Source organism: Eptesicus fuscus, chromosome 18 (assembly GCF_027574615.1).
Source record: "Eptesicus fuscus isolate TK198812 chromosome 18, DD_ASM_mEF_20220401, whole genome shotgun sequence".
Lineage (NCBI taxonomy): Eukaryota > Metazoa > Chordata > Mammalia > Chiroptera > Vespertilionidae > Eptesicus > Eptesicus fuscus.
Genome location: NC_072490.1, coordinates 49,608,171 through 49,626,486, shown reverse-complemented (window position 1 = coordinate 49,626,486; position 18,316 = coordinate 49,608,171). Strand labels below are relative to the sequence as shown.

General features: G+C 46.2%; 1 protein-coding gene across 8 annotated transcripts in view; it reads left to right on the top strand.

Annotated features, from left to right (window-relative positions):
* The window catches only part of CADPS (calcium dependent secretion activator), a 468,003-nt gene that overhangs the window by 410,553 nt on the left and 39,134 nt on the right, over positions 1-18,316 (top strand). For all 8 annotated transcript variants that reach the window (XM_054729907.1, XM_054729908.1, XM_054729904.1 and 5 more), the window contains one exon: positions 13,870-13,902. In XM_054729907.1, the coding sequence (XP_054585882.1) occupies positions 13,870-13,902 (33 nt within the window). The remainder of the gene's footprint in view (positions 1-13,869; positions 13,903-18,316) is intronic.

Genomic DNA, 18,316 nt, shown 5'->3' with positions numbered 1-18,316 from the left:
TTCCAGGCCGCTCTGGGATGCACCAGCTGTGGGTCTTTTAGGAAGGCGCTGCACCTCTCTGAGCCTCAGTTTCCTCATCTGTAAATGACGATCATCAGCATGCCCACCGCAGTGAGGGTGAATTACTTACAAATCGCTTAGCCTTGTGCCAAGCAAGTAGTAAGCATGCAGCCATTGTTAAGTCTTAGCAGCATCCCCAGGGTGGGTTTGAAGGAGCCCGCGAGCCTTGCAGAAATCCTTTCTGGGAAGGAAGGGTTGGGACAGAGACGAGGGAAACTGGAAGGAAAACGGTCTACTTCAATCGGGCATCTGTTCGGAAGCCCCGGGGGGGAAGAGAGATGAGAACATACACTTCCTGGACCCAGTCTCGGAACACAGTACCCTGAGCAACAGGAGACGCGAACAATTCTCCTCGTTAATGAGGCTGCGGCTTCTAATCGGTGCGTGGAACAGAATGCCTTTGTTTAATAGAGATCATTTCCCTGCCTCTGGCCCAGCTCCCCAGCAGTGCCAGCAGCTCTTTGTTTAAAGGAAGGTGGGGACTTGGAGTGGAGTGGTGGGAAGGGCTGTAGGAGGCATCATTACCCTCATTACTATGATAATAGTTTAATCACAATCAATATTTATGAACATGCACAGAAGCCGCGCAATCAGCCCAGCAGCCCTGCAACTCAGGGTTCTCGTGTTCTCGCCTAAGGACGCTTTCCAGGAGAGCTGGGCTCTCTCCCCGCTCCCGCTGGCCCCTCCGAAGCTCTCAGTGGTCGCAGGGGCCACTGCAGAATGCCCATGACGGTTCCATCAATAGTTATCGATGAGGTCTTATTTGTGATCCTAAGTGTGTATCCTCATCGCTATAACACTTTTTGGTTTTCAAAGTCCTTCCAAAGTCATCTTCAGACTTTGGTGAACTATCTTGTGAAAAGGGCAGGGCAGTATAGGGGGCAGCATAATCCAGTAGCAGATCCTTTGAGGTCAGACCCACTTGGGTTCAAGTGCCAGCTCTACCACCTTTTAGCTGTGTTCCCTGGAGAGGAACTCCCTAAGCTCTCTGAACCACAGTTCCTTCATTTGCAAAATGAGATGGCAAGTTCTTATAAGAATTGAGTAAGATCGTGTAAACCAGGCATTCAATCACTGGCAAATACATCCATATTTGTATACGAGACTCTGTATCACTATTAAGTATTTCTATGTTGTCTATTTGAGAGCCAAACAATTGCTTTCCTCAAAGTCACATAGACAACAGTTGAAAGTCCAGACTTGGCATCCAATACTCTCTTTCTGGTATCTGAAAAAAAAAAAAAAAATCAACACTCATCCCATTTAACACTGACATCTCAGGGAAACGTTCTTTTAAAACATTCCAATGCTTATCTCTTATCTTTCAAATACGAATCCGATTTTGAAAGCCAGGACCATGTTTCTAAGCAATGGCCATCTGATGAGCTGCCCATAAAAAATGTTGGGTGTCACAGTTCCCACATCTGTGGAAACAGGGTTTCTGAGCCCTGGCCCTTCCGAAAAGGGAAACCAGGGGAGCTGCGTGTCCACGTAGCACGTCCAGGGTACTTCGTGGGCACAGCTTCCCAGGTGGCAGAAATGCCGCTGGTCTTCCGCCAGCTCTGAGGACGGGTCAGCGCCTCCAGTGACAGAGCTCGGAGGATTCATCGCACCGCCTGTGACTGCAGATAGGCTTCGGGGACTGTTTTCTCCAGTCCCAGAAAGGGTGGGGAGGGGCTCTCATTGTAACTGTCACTTGGCCCCAAGCAGGAGCCCCTGAGGTTTGCTCAACTGCTCACCCGCACGCACAGTCCCAGTACATCCACCCACCGGCACATTCTGTCTCCCCCGAGCAGTCGGTCCCTCAGTTGGCACTTGCAACGCATTCTTCCTCCCGAGATGCACTTGAGCATCCAGATTATGTACCGAGGGAGGTGTCTGCTAGGCTTTGCTTGTGCCTTGGCAGAGGACACGTCTCGGAATCCTGATTTCAGCCCAGCAGAGAGCCTGGAGGCCTTCCTGCAGAATGCCCTTCCCCTGAGTGTTAAACATTCTATCACTTGTTTTGTTATTTTCTCAACAAACTTTTATGAAAGAAATATAGAGACAGACATGGCTAAAAAAATGAAATAGTACAGAGGCACTTGTGATAATAGTTTTTTTTAAAGGCGACATCCCTCTGTCCTACCACTCTCCACCCTTAATCCCTTACCCTAGGAGGGACCTTTGAAACTATGTTGTGTTTATCTTCGTTGCCCTAGGTACTGGCCTTATGTTGATGGATCTCACAGGCTGACCCTCCCTGTCATAGAGCGTTAGCCCACTGCACCATCTTCCCCTTCTCCTCCTCCTGTTACATTGGGTAGCATTGTTCTTCTCTTTACAACGTTAAATAACTCCCATCCACCTTTAGTCCTCATTTCACCCACAAGACGAAGCTACGGACACCCACGCCCTTTCCTTCCCCTGCTTTCTCCTCCAGCTGCTCTCTGGGTCTAAAATGGGAACTGAATGACCATCTCTTCATTCCGATCACTACAAATGGATTAGTGTGTATTGATGAACGTCTCTTGCATCTAGACCAGCACAGTTCAATAGGGCTTTCTGCAATGATGGAGATACTCTATAGCTGAACTGTTCAGTACAATAGCCACTGCCACATGTGGCTCAGGAGTACCTGAAATGTGGCCAGTACCACTACAGAGTTGACTTTTTCATTGTATTTTGTTGAAGTTCATAAATTTACATAGCCACCTGTAGCTCTTGGATCGTGCAGGGCCAGACCAAATTTACTATGGAAACCTGATTACCTGGAGCAGCCTGAATTTCCAGCAGAAATGATAGCCATCACTGGCACCTGGAAAGTCCTTACTGTGCCCTGAAACCTATTCTAGGAACTCAGTTAACAGCCCCACAACTTCATAGGGAGTCCTGTTCCTCCCATTGTGTAGATGAGGAAAGTGAGGCACGGAGAAGTTAAGTAACGTGTCTAGTGAGTGGTAGAGCTAGAATAGTGAGTGGTAGAGCTAGAATTTGGTGCCATGTGATCCAATGCCAGAGTCTGTGCTCTAAACCACTTCCCTCTAATGCCTCCAATCCCCATCAGAAACTCCCTTTTTTAGGAACATCCATTTCCAGTGGTGTGGTCACGGCTTTTTCCACGTTATTGGCCCACACGATGCTTACCGTGCATTTAGATGTAAGCCCTGCCCTTCCCATTTCTGCCACAAAAGGAGAACATAAACAGGAGGCTGAGGGGGGGCGGGGATATGGGCAAGCAGCAGAGGGGCAGGAGCCCAGCCACAGGAAGCTGTTCTTCGGCCTGGTAATGCCAAGAAGAGTCATCTAGTGGCTCGCACGCACCGAGGGTTTGCCATGTCCCTTTGTTATGCCCCTTTGCGTGTAGCCTCCTCATTAATTTTTACAACAGCTCAAAGAGGTACAGATGAGGAGGCAGCAACCAAGGGGAGCTGGGAATATGAAATGAGGTGGCTCGTGAGAAACACCGAAAACAGCGCTGGCACCGAGTAAACATCAGCACATGCTGCCTATTGTACTGCTTTCATGTCTTTGCCAAGTCTACCCACTGGCCACGCTACACTGCCTGTACCTGGGTGAATGGTCTTTATTTATCTCGAATGTGTTTTTTTCCCCTTTTCCCTGTTACTACAGTTTTCCCGAAGCCTCCTTTCCAGAGCTCTTATTAATGCTGAAATAGTAGTAGCCTTTTGCTTTCTTGCTAGAGTATGTATAACCCTTCCAAGGTGCGAAGTGCCTCCTATTCCACATTCTAACCAGAACCTGCCTCGCACACCAGCCAACAGTCACAGACGTTTTTTGTTTTAGCTCCAGAAGGAATTCAGGAAAGCAATCAGCCAGGCACCCTATTACACTAGATAAAGTCGTGAGGCCAACATGGGGGGGGAATTAGGATCAGAAATGTACATTTTGTGATTCTTCCCACACCTCGCGTCTCCCACTTGAATCATGTTCTATCCAGAAGTCAGAAAGGTTCTACTGGGAAGGACCAGACAAGAAATACTTTGGCTTTAGAAGCTCCAACGTCTCTGGCCCAGACACCCAACCTCTGCCCTGGTAGCATGAAAGCAACTGTACACAAGATGTAGGTGAACAGGCGTGGCTGTGTCACAGAAATGTCAATATCCTGTAATTTTCACATGTCAGGAAAGAGTCTTCTTCTTCGGATTTTCTTTCAACCATTTAAAAATGTAGACACCATTTGTAGCTTGCGGGCCATGCAAACACAGGCAGCAGGCTGGCTTTGGCCCATGGGCCATCGTTGGCTGACCTTGTTCTAGTCCCGTGGTCGGCAAACTGCGGCTCGCGAGCCACATGCGGCTCTTTGGCCTCTTGAGTGTGGCTCTTCCACAAAATACCACGGTCTGGGCGAGTCTATTTTGAAGAAGTGGCGTTAGAAGAAGTTTAAGTTTAAAAAATGTGGCTCTCAAAAGAAATTTCAATCGTTGTACTGTTGATATTTGGCTCTGTTGGCTAATGAGTTTGCCGGCCACTGTTCTAGTCTGTTATGGATAGATGGGAGCAGACGTGGCCGTCAACGCCCAGTGAACCACAAGTGAGTTAAACACCAGTAACAATATTAGCCGATGCTTCTTGAGCTCTTACTGTGGACCAGGCATTGTGTTGAGCACTTTACATGATGTCAACCCATTTGGCCTCACAAGCACCCTCTGAAGAAGATACTATATTATCCTCGGTTTGAAGATGAGATCATAGAAGCCGTGGGAGGTTAAATAATGCTTCCCAAGCTCATTCAACTAGTAAGTGATGGCACGTAATGAAAACCAAGAACTGGCTGACCCAAAGCCCCCTGTACGTCCCACAAAGCAGGCCCCCTTCTCCCCGATCCCAGGTGGCCGGTAGGTAAGAAATAGATTTAGAATGACATATCATTTTCAGAACATCAACGACTTGAGGTAGTGAAAGGACTCTGCACATTATAACCAGACCTGGGCGTGTATTCCACTTCACCACTTACTGGTTCACCTCTTGAGAGTTGCTTAACCTCTCTGAGCCTCAACATTGAGTGTTCTATTGCTCAGTGCTGATTGTGTTAATTATACAGAAGGTGCCTCGCACGGTACCCCACACGCATGTGCTCAATAAATATCATTAAAGATCAGGTGAAAATCAGGTTGCTCATTAATGGTGTTTTTAAAATTTATTTCTTGTTGACAGTATTAAAAATGTCTCCCATTTCCTCCACTTTTACCCCCCTACATCCAGCCCCTACCTCAGCCCTGGCCTTCCCCACACTATTCCCTGTGTCCATGGGTTGTGCATATATGCATATATGTTTTTTATTTAATCTCTTCCCATCTCCTCTACCTCCCTCCCCACTGAGATTTGTCATTCTGTTCCATGCATCCAAGCCCTTGGGCCTCTTTTGTTCATTGGATTCCACATATAAGTGAGATCATGTGATGTTTGTCTTTCTCTGACTGGCTTATTTTGCTTAAATATAATAATCTCCAGGTCCATTCATGCTGTCGCAAAGGGACCTCCTTCTTTATTACAGCCACAAAGTATTCCATTGAGTAAATATACCACAGCTTCTTTATCCATTCATCTACCAATGGGCACTTAAGTCTGCTTCCAGATCTTAGCATTGTAAATTGTGCTGCTATGAACATAGGGGTGCATATGTCCTTTCTGATTGGTGTTTCGGGTTTCTTAGGATATATTCCTAGAAGTGGGATTAATGGGTCAAATGGCAGTTCTAAGTTTAATTTTTGAGGAAACTCCAGTCTTCCACAGTGGCTGCCCCAGTCTGCATTCCCACCAGCAGTGGACAAGGGTTCCCTTTTCTCCGAATCCTCACCAGCCCTTGTCATTGTTGCTTTGTTGATGGTAGCCATTCTGACAGGTGTGAAATGGTACCTCATTGTCATTTTGATTTGCATCTCTCAGATGATTAGTGAGTTTGAGCATGTTTTCATATGTCTCTTGGCCATCTGTATGTCCACTTTCAAAAAGTGTCTTTTTAGGTCTTTTGCCCATTTTTTGATTGGATTGTTTATCTTCTTTTGGTTAAGTTGTATGAGTTCCCTATAAATTTTGGAGATTAAACCCTTATCGGATAAAACATTGGCAAACATGTTCTCCCATGCAGTGGGCTCTCTTGTTTTGTGGATGGTTTCTTTTGCTGTGCAGAAGCTTTTTATTTTGATGTGGTCCCATTTGTTTATTTTCTCCTTAGTTTCCATTGTCCTAGGAGCTGTATTGGTAAAGATATTGCTACAACATATGTCTGATGTTTTGCTGCCTATGGCTTCTTCTAAGATTTTTATGGTTTCCTGTCTTACATTAAAGTCCTTTATCCATTTTGAGTTTATTTTTGTGTATGGCGTAAGTTGTTGGTCTAGTTTCATTTTTTGGCATGTATCTGTGCAATTTTTCCAACACCGTTTATTCAAAAGACTGTCTTGACTCCATTGTATGCTATTGCCTCCTTTGTCAAATATTAATTGAGCATAGTGGCTTGGGTTGATTTCTGGGCTGGCTGCAGAAATTTTTAAAGCCAAACATTGTAGCCAATTTTGCTAGTCTCTTGAGAAGGTGGTGTGGTCAGCGTTTCCAGGCAAAAGCGGAGAAATCAGCTCAGAGCCCTTGTGAAGTCAGACAGGCAGGGGTGGAGTGTAAATTGTTTCCTTGGCTAATTTTTTCCCCCCAAGAAACCGTGGGGAGAAAGGAGAGCTCGGGCAGTCACTAATGCAGTGCTATCTGTTCAGACTTTTTCCCTCCCATCTTTGAGTCTGACCCACCAGATTTCTGTTTGCAAAAAGGGCCTAATCTAGTTTTTTTTTGTCTGTGCATTGATTTAATAGTATCAAACCCTGAGGCCCGCGTGGTCTGCACCTGGGTTGCTTTTTCCCCTAATGAAGCCAGGGAAGTGGCTTAAGCCCCCGCCGAGCTTCCTATCAAAGCTTCACAATGATTAACTCAGGTCCCCTTGTTAGGAGCAGGCAGAAGAAAATCCCTTAGTCATCAGCATTGTGAAAACCCCGGAATGGTGAGTGCTCAATGAAAAGATTACCTTGGGCACCTGAAAAATAATGGAAGAGCTCCACGGAGAACCCATTAAGCCTGTCTACACACGCTAAGTCAGGTGGAGGGCCGGGTAATTAACTGGGACATTCAGGCCAGAGAAACCGTGTTGGACCTTCTGCCCTGAATGAGTCAGCACAGATAATTATTCAAATCCCTCAGACATGGTCCTGGAGAGGCCATTTTAGGTGGTGTCTACACACACACACACACACACACACACACACAAACACACACATACACACACACACACACACACACACGCAGATCAAGACTGGTCAATAGAAGTGGTTTGATAGTGTATGTTTTTAACTGAATAACAGGCATCCTAGGTCCAAAGCTGTCACTTTTTAGCTGTGTGACTTCAAGTCAAGTTGCTTCCTCGCTCTTCACCTCACTTTCTTCAACTGTAAAAAGGGAATGTTACTAGGACACCCCCGTCCTCAAAAGGTTGCTGTGAGGATTAAATACAACAAATGCAATATTCCTGGCTCCTCACCCGCAAGTCCTCAGCACTCAAGAAGGGTTACTTCCAGATCTTAATTGTTGGCTGGCCACGACTCCGGTGAGTGCCGGAGAGATCGTGCCTTCAGACAGCGTCTAAGGACGGGCCCGGGGCCCGGGGCCGCGGAGCACAGCCTTCACCTGCAGCCACACGAGCAGGCTTCTCACTGTCGGCTTATCCCGGACCCTCACCCTCGGTCCCTACAGCCCCTCCTGAGCTGCGTCTCCTTTTCTAAATCCCTTTCCCAGCACTGGCTGTCTCCAGCGGTCAGGTGGGAATGGGGCTCCTGGATACTACTGGAGAAAGGGTAGTCATCGTCCCACCAGAAGGGATGTTGAGAAAACAGGGAGTCTCAGGAAATGAAGTCATACTTCTTGCCTCTCCTTCGAGGGTACTGGGGTCCCTGCTTAGATAGGGTATCAGACCGGGTGTCTGGGGCAAATCCCTCTCCCTTCCCCTAATCCCCCATGCCCAGGGCACATAGCTGGGTCCCAGAGAGCAGTAGGTAGGTGTCATTGAATCACAGAGCACACTGGTCTAATGAACGCCCCAGTTCAGCCATCCTGAGGTAGGGACAGAGGGCTTTGCCGTCTGCCCCAGTGCATCAAGGGCAAGTTCTCCGATGCATTGGGGTGTTCACAGAATTGGCAGAGAGTGTGCCAGACCAGGAATCCACTCAGACACCTGCTGGTAAGCTGGGGAGTTCCCAGCGTCCTTTTTTTATGGTAAGAAATTGCCTGTGGTCTAGAGGTGGGGACGAGGAGCTACACCAGTGAGCCAGTGTGTCCCCTAATCAGGACAGGGGCAGGTACATTCTACCGGGCGCCCAGCACTGCTCCGCACGCTTATCTGATCGCCTCATTCAACCCTCTCAGTGTCCCTTGAGTCACATTATTATGGCCCCATTTGCAAAGGAGGCTCAAAGAAACGAACTTGCACCAAGTCACAAGCCAGGAAATGGCAAAGCCCAAGTTCCGACCAGCAATCCCGCCCCATCCTCTTAGTCACGCCACTAGCAGGATTTCTTCTAACGTTTTTTAAAAAGAGAGAGAAAATGACACACACACTTTTGAGAATCATGGGTGGGGAAAAATACATGGTGACAAAATTCTATAAAGCATGTAGTACGTCTTAAGACTTTTATATTTTATTCATCAAAGCATCGACATGTGATGGAAAATAGTTTTGTGTCGATTGTAAGGCCTGCTGTGGATCTGATCTGTGCGCGTGGGTTTCTAACCTTGGCGATCATTTCAAAGGCTCAGGGTGGGGGGTGGGGGCGGCGGGCATGGAGCTGGCTCTTCCTCTCTGTGTAGAGCGCAGCTGGTAAATACATATTCCTAGGGCTGCTTAAAAGAAATAACGCGTAAAGGTAGCACTGGGGACATGGGGCAGGAGGGGCTCCAGGGACCAGAGCTCTGACCCTGCTTCTGCCGGTGCCCGCTCTGCTGTGTCTCACCACGTCTGCTGTGAAAACGAGCTGGTGGCAGCTGCCTGCCGCTCAAGGAGATGAGCATGAGAGAACAGGACGCAGCTATGGAGGAAGCCTCGCACGGAGGGCTGAGCTCGTACCCAGAGCATCCCATGGCCTTGGCCAGAGCTGCCCACAGAGCAGGCCTGGGCATCCAGGGATGGCCCGCACCCGGCTGGACTGAGATGGGTGTCCGCACCTTCTTTGGGGCCCCTGTCATTTCACTCATCATCTGGATGCTGTGCGCCAGAAGGACCATGGACAACACTCCACCTGCATCAGCCCTTGCGTAACTACAGGAAGACTATGGTTGTCTTTGCCTTTAGCCCTTTTCCTGCAAGATGCCTCCGCTTTCACTCCCTTACACAGACCCTTCCAGACTCCCCTGTACCCTTATCAACACCCTTCTTAAAGCTCAATGCCCTGAACCAAAAATGGCCTACCACATGTTTCTAACAATAATAGGACCACAATTTACTCTGAGCCAGTTTTTCCTGTTGTTATGGGACTGGAGGAAGATCGATAAGACCCCGTGCAAGGCAGCGGTTACCAGAGAAAGAAAAAAAAGCCTCGGGAACTGAAGGCGGTACCTGTAGCTGAGCGGATGGCTTTCATTCATTGCCCAGAGCTTGCTTCCCGAACTGCCTGGAAAGAAGCAGGATGTGACTGGTGTCATTCTCCGGATTGGAATGGCATGTTAGTGGTAAATGGAGAGTAGGCGTGTTTAAAGGTTGATCATTTCAGCTGCAGCAAAACTCCTACCAACTGCCAAGCACCAACTCCATGGAGCAAAGGAGGCCATTTCCCACTGAGCCATTATTTTGCCAGCACCTGCTCTGACCACTGATGCTTGAATTCCCTGCCCGATTCTGTCATTGGTGAGGAGATCAGGAGTTCCAAAGGGAAAATTGGGGCTCAGGGGTCCTGGCTTCTCCACCTCCTGGCTGAGGTCATTAGCAAATAAATTCTTAAGTTCTGTGGGTTTTTTTGTGTTCTCAGTCATAGATCTGACTCACAGCCCCCACTTTACAGGGTGGCTTAAAGAAGAAACTGCACAGCCTCAGCCAGTTACTCAGTGGTTACAGTGTCAGCCTGCAGACTGAAGGGTCTCGGGTTTGATCCCCGTCAAGAGCATATACCTTGGTTGCAGGCTCAATCTCTGGCCCAGGTCAGGGTGTGTGCAGGAGGCAACCAATCAATGTGTCTCTCTCACATTGATGTTTCTTCTCTCTCTCTCTCTCTTCTCTCTCTCTCTCTCCTCACTCCCTTCCACTCTCTCTAAAAATCAATGGAAAAAATATCCTTGAGTGAAGATTAACAACAAAATGATTTTTTAAAAAGAATCTGCACATAAAAGTGCTTTGCAAAGTGGAAAACATCCTAGAAGTGTTAGATGTTATTTTAAATGGGGGAGACTTGGAAGAAAGGAAAGCTACCTTTTTTCCCAAACTAAAATCTGGAACAGGAATGGAGAGGAATGATTTGGGGTTGTGAATCATTTAATAGAAGTATTATTTGTGCAAAATTGGGAACACATTCCTCAAACCTTTTACTGGCCCAGAGCAGTTTGCTTCTCCCGCCAGCTTTGCAGGGGGGGCAGCTTTATATAGAAACACTAGTGTCCCAGTGCACAAATTCGTACACATTGAAAGAAAATTGATTAGAAGAACTATTTTAATATCACTGTTCTCCCTTTCTCTATAATAGAAGTGTCAACCAAATTCACAATCGACAATGACAGATCAAAACACACACATGCGATTGGCGCCAGCAAGAGTTTTATATGTTTTGTGCATGTGCGAGTCAACTTAGCCTTTTATATATATAGAATAAACTTGCTTAATTAGACCTGCTTTCTGATTTAGCTAAACTTTTTCCAACCCAGGGAAGCACCCCAACTTCTCTTTCAGGTAATTGTCAGCAACACAGCAGTAAATATCAGCACAAAGCAGATTGTTATTGTAGGTTACAGGGAGAACAAAGGGTAAAATATTTAACTGCAGCAGTGTTTGACTATATTCTGCACAGTGAGAAAACCTGAAATCATTTTCAAGGTCCACCATTTCATACTTCTCAGTCAGGTCAAGTTTCTAAGCTTTCTAAATCTCTGTTGTCTTGCTAATGAAAAGAAAATAAGATTCCACCAAGTCTCCTATCTTCCTACTCCAGGACATCTGTGAGGATCAAATGAGATAAACCACGTGAAAATGCTTCACAGACATTTGGTTAAAGTGTAAAATGTTTGCACCTGGCTATAAAGCAAGTCCTGTTCCTGGGCTGAAGAAACTCCAAGGAGGCTAGTTGCTAGGGAGAGGAAGCTGGGCGTTGCTATGTGACGTCATTACTCGGCGCCCACAGCCACCATTTCCAGGCTGGGCTAGGCTGTGATCTGCATTTTATGCCATGGGGTCTCAGCTGCAATTTGGTGAGGTGTCGCTCCGGGGTGGTGGTGGGACCTATGTCCCACTTGGGGTAAGCCAAGTATTGCTTTGTCAGCACCAGGTCCACAGTGCCATTTCTCTGTAAATAGCCAGTGCATGTCACAGCAGCTCCTGCATTGAGCGTCTGCCCCCTGGTGGTCAGTGCACGTCATAGTGACCAGTTGGACAGTCGGACACTTAGTATATTAGTCTTTTATATATAGATGTCGGCTTTCAGTAGCTTCTCGATCTGGTCATTCCTCTGCTGTTCCTCAACCATCCTGCAGCCAGAACTGCTCACTAGCCTTCTCTCCTTCCTTCCTGCTACAAATTTTCCCCAAGTGCTCTTTCTAAGACAGGTTCCAAGTGAGTCGCTGGAAAGATAGGCATGAGCGAGATGTGCCAATCTATGAGAGTCAGACATTGCACAAAAGTGCCTGGCCTGCGTAGCCATCAGGGCAGCAAAGGAAAAGTGTGGGGTCCGGGAGAATCCATTAGATGGGGGCCTGCAGATCGTCTTGGGCAGTGGTCAGCAAACTCATTAGTCAACAGAGCCAAATATCAACAGTACAACGATTGAAATTTCTTTTGAGAGCCGAAATCCGACTTCTGTGCACGGGCCACGAAGTTTCAATCGCACTGTACATGCGCGCCCGCACGTGGTAATTTGTGGAAGAGCCACACTCAAGGGGCCAAAGAGCCTCATGTGGCTCCCGAGCCGCAGTTTGCCGACCACTGGTCTTGGGTGCTGGCCATGGCTCCGGAAGATGGGATGCTTTGCTCTCTCAATGATGAACCAATGTGTGCTCAGCCCTTTAACGTTTACGAAGCACTTTCTAATATTTTTTTCACCTGATCAGGCTCTCAACCCTACAAAGTACACAGTATTAGCACCCTGTTGTAAAAATCTAGAAACCAAGACTAAGGCATAGAAGTGATTATCCCAGGGCCAGCTGCTCCTGTCACTTATGGAACTTCTGACTCTAAACCCTAGGCTCCTTCCACCACACACGTTGGCTCATTGGTTTCTTGCCCCTGGGAGATGACATTTTGCAAAGTAGCTCTGGGAAAAGGGGAGGAGTGAAAATCCTCCCTGGGTACTTTGATATGGGTGGAGGTGTGATTTCCGATATGGATCACAGCCCAGTGTCAAGGGGAAGCCTACCTGAGAGGGGAAAATACACCCTAACTGCTGGGTGTGCATCGCCGCCTTTGTGGTCGCCCATAATACTGGAAACCCTCTCTGACCCCAAATATAGCCCCGTAGTCTTACCTGTGCCTAGAGGAACACGTGTGACCAAATGCGAGTCAGAATGAGACACACAGAACCTCTGCCGGACTCCCAGAGATGTTATTGCTCAAACCCCACTGTTGATTGGCCCAGGTTTGCTGAGGAATTTCACATCTTAGCTACCATTTGTTGCACGCTTACTATGTCCCAAGACTTTGTGTGTGTTCACACTTATGGCGACGGCGGAAGTAGGTTCTAGTAGGATCTCCATTTCGGAATGATGCGACTAAGCCTCAGAGAGATGAAGTAACTTGCCCAAGGTCACACAGCTAGCAAGTTGAAAAGGCAGAATTTGAACCTGCTCTGACTCCGAACTCCATGCTCTCCAACACTCTACTCTGCCAGACTACGTCTCCAAAAACTGAAAATAAATTTCATAGCCACTTCCTGCACTTCCTTCTGGGCTTTCCAGTATTTAAATCCAAGAGACACAACGGCACCCTTGGGACAGTTTTGGAAGGCTCTGGTACCCCTTCTAACACCCACCCGCAGACACCCACTTCCCTCTGGGCTAAGGATGCCCACCCACCACATCCCTCTTCTTGAGGAGAGTTCGTTGAAACTGAGAACTGAAGGATTCAATTCAGACAAACCTGCAGCCAAATTACACAAAGCCGAAGACTGACACCAGTCTTAGGTGCTTTTCTAGACTGGGGAGCCCTCCACTCACCAGCGGGGTTTAGCTACAGTCATTTTTGTCCCTTTTAAAGGGAGGGAGGAACATGCTACCCCCCCAGCTACAGAATCTCAGTCAGGAAAACTTCACTCTCTTTCTCTTTCTGTTCCCTTTCTCTCCCTCTCCTCTCCCTCCCTTCCTTCCTTCCTTCTTTCCTCCTCCTTTTTCTCCTCCTCCTTCTCCTTCTCTCTCTGTCTCACACACACACACACACACACACACTTTCTCTCTCTCAAGCAATAAATAGCTATGGCTTGGGGAAAATAGCAAACAGATTTTATTTTTTCGTACCTTCCCATGGTTCCTGGCCAGCTCCAGGTGCCAGCGTATTGTTTTAACTCTGATGGGGATTCAGCATTGAGCTGTGAACAATTAAACGTAAACACCAGCCTCACTCCCATCCTCTTCTTTCCTTCTTAGGTGAAGGCAGCTTCCAAGTATGTGGATGTACCTGTGAGTATATGCAAATTGTCTTTGTGGGTTTGGTTGTGTGTTTTTTTTTTGTTTGTTTGCGGGGTTTTGTCTTGTTTTGCTTTGCTTTTATGAGAAGTTTGATGGTGCTGTTTTCATGAGTTGCTGCTAAATTGTGTATTTTCCTGAACTGAATCACCAGAGGGGGGAGGCCAAGAACATTTCCTGGTAAAACTGTATCAGATGAGAAGAGGGTACCGTTTCTTTCATCAGGGAGACGCGTCCTATCTGAGGGTAAACCCAGCTTACTATCATTTTTATTTTCATTAGTTTCTCTGACATATTTCAGTCTGTGGCCACTCACCTCCCCGCTGCATGCACCCCTTAGAAGTAGAGTCATAACCTAGAAATGTGCACAGGGTGCCATATTTTTAAAAAACAAATAAATTCTGAATTTGTTCATTTTGGGGTCAATTCTGCAATTGTTTTAAGGAAACCTTACCAAACTGTGTATGATTAGTGCAGACCTCATTAATGAAGAGAGCTCTCAAAGTTCACAGCCGAAGCACTTGAAGGTGCCCAGGATTTACATTTAAATTGAGGTTAAGTACGCACATGGAGGCTAGAGCGTGGGATTACCTGTGATGAACAGGACACGTTGGTAGGCGGACTCTGCCCTGCCTATTAGCAAAATAAAATTGCAGAGATTTCAGTATATTCCAATGAAGGGGAAGGCAAGTGATTCTGCATCTCCGTTTCTAACAAAAGAGGTGGGAGTCTATTATAAAATATTAAATTTAGAGAGCTTATCTCAACAGCCGCCGAGGGTCTCATACTGAACGTTTCTCATTCTGAACGTGGTTAAGTGCCCTCCTTGTTCAAATACTTATTTGTTAAAATTTGTGTTTTTCTAAAGGGATTTATATTAACATTTAAATTCATTTCCCCAGGAAGTTGAGTGTGTAATGGTTTATTGGCTTATTTCTCACAGGAAGGCAAAATGGAAAATTGGAGTGAATTTGGCATTAGCATATATTTTGTTTGTTTAATGAAAGAATGTACAATCAATAATTGTGCTTTGAATTTATATAATATTTCTCATCGAGGGACCTCAGGCTCCTTCACATAGATAATCCTTACAATGAGGGAGGGAAACGTTAAGCAATTTATTTTCCTAAACTTTCAGTTCACAGGGAGCAAACTATTCACATTCTCTGGGCCTGTTTCTCCATCCTTAAAACAGGGATAATAATACTCAAGACACAGGTTTGCTGTGCAGATTAAATGGCACACGTGTGTGGAACCCTGGGCACCATGCCTGGCCCTCATCAGACATTTCAGCTGCAGGAGCAGGGCACGTGGTGAGGAGCAGGGTGGGCGTGTGAGGCCCACAATCCAGTGCAGGAGGGTGGGAGTGGGGGCTGGATTGGTTGATGACATTAGCTCTGGCCTTCCATGGTCTTCAACAGTAATAGAAACTGGAATTCTAGGCTTGTAACTCCAAGATCTGGTGGCTGAGGTTTGTTTTCTGTCGCCTCAAAGAAGAGGGAAGATCACACCAGTGAGGGTAGAAGAGGTGAGGAGTGGGCAAGGCCCAAATACGCAGAGAAATTTGATCGGGCAATTGGTACTAACAACTCAAATTGACATTTGGGGGAGGTCAGAAAAGTCAAAAAATAGCCATTTCCTGTGGTTCAGATTGATGGTAAAGTTGAGGGAAAATGCACAGCAAAAGTGCCCTGCTCTGTAGTCATCCCATGTCCAGGGATGGTTATGCCACAGCCGAAGCCTCGCTGGGCTCTGGGGGAACAAAAGGAATTAGCAGAGTCTCCGCCCTCTAGGGAGGCATTAGAAAAGGAAGCAGCATGTCCCCAAATGTGGCACACTTACCAATGCTGATGACAACTGCAGCCAAACCTTTTAAAGCCCCCACTCTGCGCTGGGCACCCTTCTAAGCACTTTACATTTAATCTTGATAACAACCCCACTTTAAAGATGAGGAAACTGAGGCCCAGAGAGGCTCACTTCCTTAGGGCCCCAGCTGCTAAGTGGCAGAGCTGAGATTTCAGCCAGTGCTCTTAACACTGTGCCACCTGCCAGATGGTGTTAGTGAGTGGGCAGATGAACATCTTTATTTGGTTAATTGAGTAATTACTGTACTTGAGTATTGGAAAAACTAAAAATCATGATTTTACCAATTATAATGGCTTAGAAAAAAAAGATAAACTTTAAAATTAAGTCGATTAAAGTGTGCTTTATAGCAAATACTATTATTGTAATATTGTAAATTATCGTAATAGAGTAACACTAGTATTATAATAATTATATAGCAATAGTAGTATAAGTAATGTTTTAATAAACAATTTTAGAGAAAATAATAGTGTATAGAAGACATATTCTACATGTACATTGTTTACATGTAGTAAATAATAGTAATCACTTACTTCTCAAAACCACCCTACGAGGGGTACTGTTTTCATCCTGATCCATAGCTGAGGAGAGGAGGAGGTTAGTTGCAGGCCCAGGGTCTCCCTGCCAGTAAGCAGGAGCGTGAACCGTCAGGTGCTCGCCCTTGGACTGAGTGGAGGGAGCCTGCTGGCACTGGCCCCCAAGAAAGAGCCCAACTGTGTGCGTTTCTTCCCAACTCTGTCTTCGATGAGGGCACATGAGCAGCAGCAGCTCGGCCATGGAGAGAGTATTTACACCATGGACATTGGCAAGCGCTACAATTCAAGGTCTGTTGTTTGTGGTGTTTGGTTTTGCTGTTTTGAAGAGCCAGTGTGCCAGCACACCAGTGGCCATCACCTATTGAATGAGTGGTCCCCAAACCAGAATGCGCAGCAGTCATACTTGGCGAGGATTTGGGTCTTATCTTGCTTTGTTTTTTAATTGAGGTTTCTAGACCCTTGTCTCCAGAGATGCTGACTCAGTAGTTCTGGGGTGGAGCCTGGAAGTCTCTTTCTCAAGCTCTCCACGTGATTCTCATAGGCAGTCCAAGTTTGGGAGCCAATGGGCTCCATCGGTGATTCTCCACCTTGCCTACGTAGTGGAAACACCTGGGGAGTGCCAGGTTGCTTGCCAAATTAAAACAATCTGGGGTGTGGGGTCTCGGCATCAGTGTTTTTAAAGCTCCCCAGGTCCTTATAATCTGTAACCAGGCTTAACAACTATTGGATAAAATCATCTCTCAGGTTGTTTCTAGCTCTGAAGACTGAGCTCATTTGTGTGGCTCTATGAGGTTGGCACGTAGTTCACTGGTTTAGTTCTATGTGGGAATTAGTAGTTAGTTACCTTAGAGACTTGTCTCTTAATTATCCACATTAATGGAGAGAGGCATTATTGCCAGTCATTGAAAACGTGGCATAAATCCCAAAGCATCTCTTTGTCTTAGACGAAGTATTCGAACATGGTATACATAGCAGGTTTGCATTCCCAATTAGGGCTTGCTAAGGGTACTGAAAATCTGAATTTGTTTTCTCAAACTCAGAGGTATCCTGGCAGGAACAAACTCGGATTTAAATGCCTTATTTTTTCTAAGCCACAGAGTGGATCCTTCACAATGATTAACTCAATGGATAGAGTTAACTACATAGAGATGAATGTATTTGTTGTTTATTTCATGTCCAAGCCACGTTTAAAATAAGCACTGTAATTGTGGGGTATTAAAACCCTTGCCTAGCGTTTTCCCCACTGTTTGTAGATAGCAATGTGGTATCAAGCCTAATTTCTCTAATAGCGTCGGTTGTTTAGCCAAGAAAAATTTCCATCTATAATTACAAGTTAGCTTGTTTGTGTGTAAACAGTTTTTATTTTAACCATTTGGTTGGAAATCTACTTAAAATGCATTACACATCCTCCCCTGCCTTTTTAAATAGGGAACTGGCCGTACTTCAACGTTTCCCCCATGACAGAGGATCACCGCTGTGACTGTGGCTCCCAGGGCCCCGAGGTGTAGGGTAGCTTGCCTCTCCCAGACCCCAGCCGGTGGTGACCCTACATGTGTGGAGCTACAGTTCGGCAGCCTTTCCCCCACACAGGGCCCCAGCTCTATTATCAACACACCCCTTGCTGGCCACCAATGGGATGGAAAGCAAACTCCTTAGAATTGGATGGAAAGCTGATTAGAAAGGAAGACGGTTGTGAGTGGGGGCCTGAGGACTCTATTAAAAGAAAACTACATATTTTCCAGCAGAGATTTTGTCGTTTTTTATTTTAATGGTGGTTTCTCTGGGGCCCTTTTCTTTCTTCTTGGTTCCAAAGTAGATTATAAAGGTAGGTAAGGCTATGAAATAATGTAACATTCGGGGGCTCAATGTTTATATAGTAATATATGGCTTTTAAAGCACTTTAACATACTTTATCTTAGCTGATAATCATAATAATGTTTAAGGTAAGTAGGGAGCTTTTAATCCCATTTTACAGATGGTATAACTAAGGCCTGGAGAAATTTAAATGA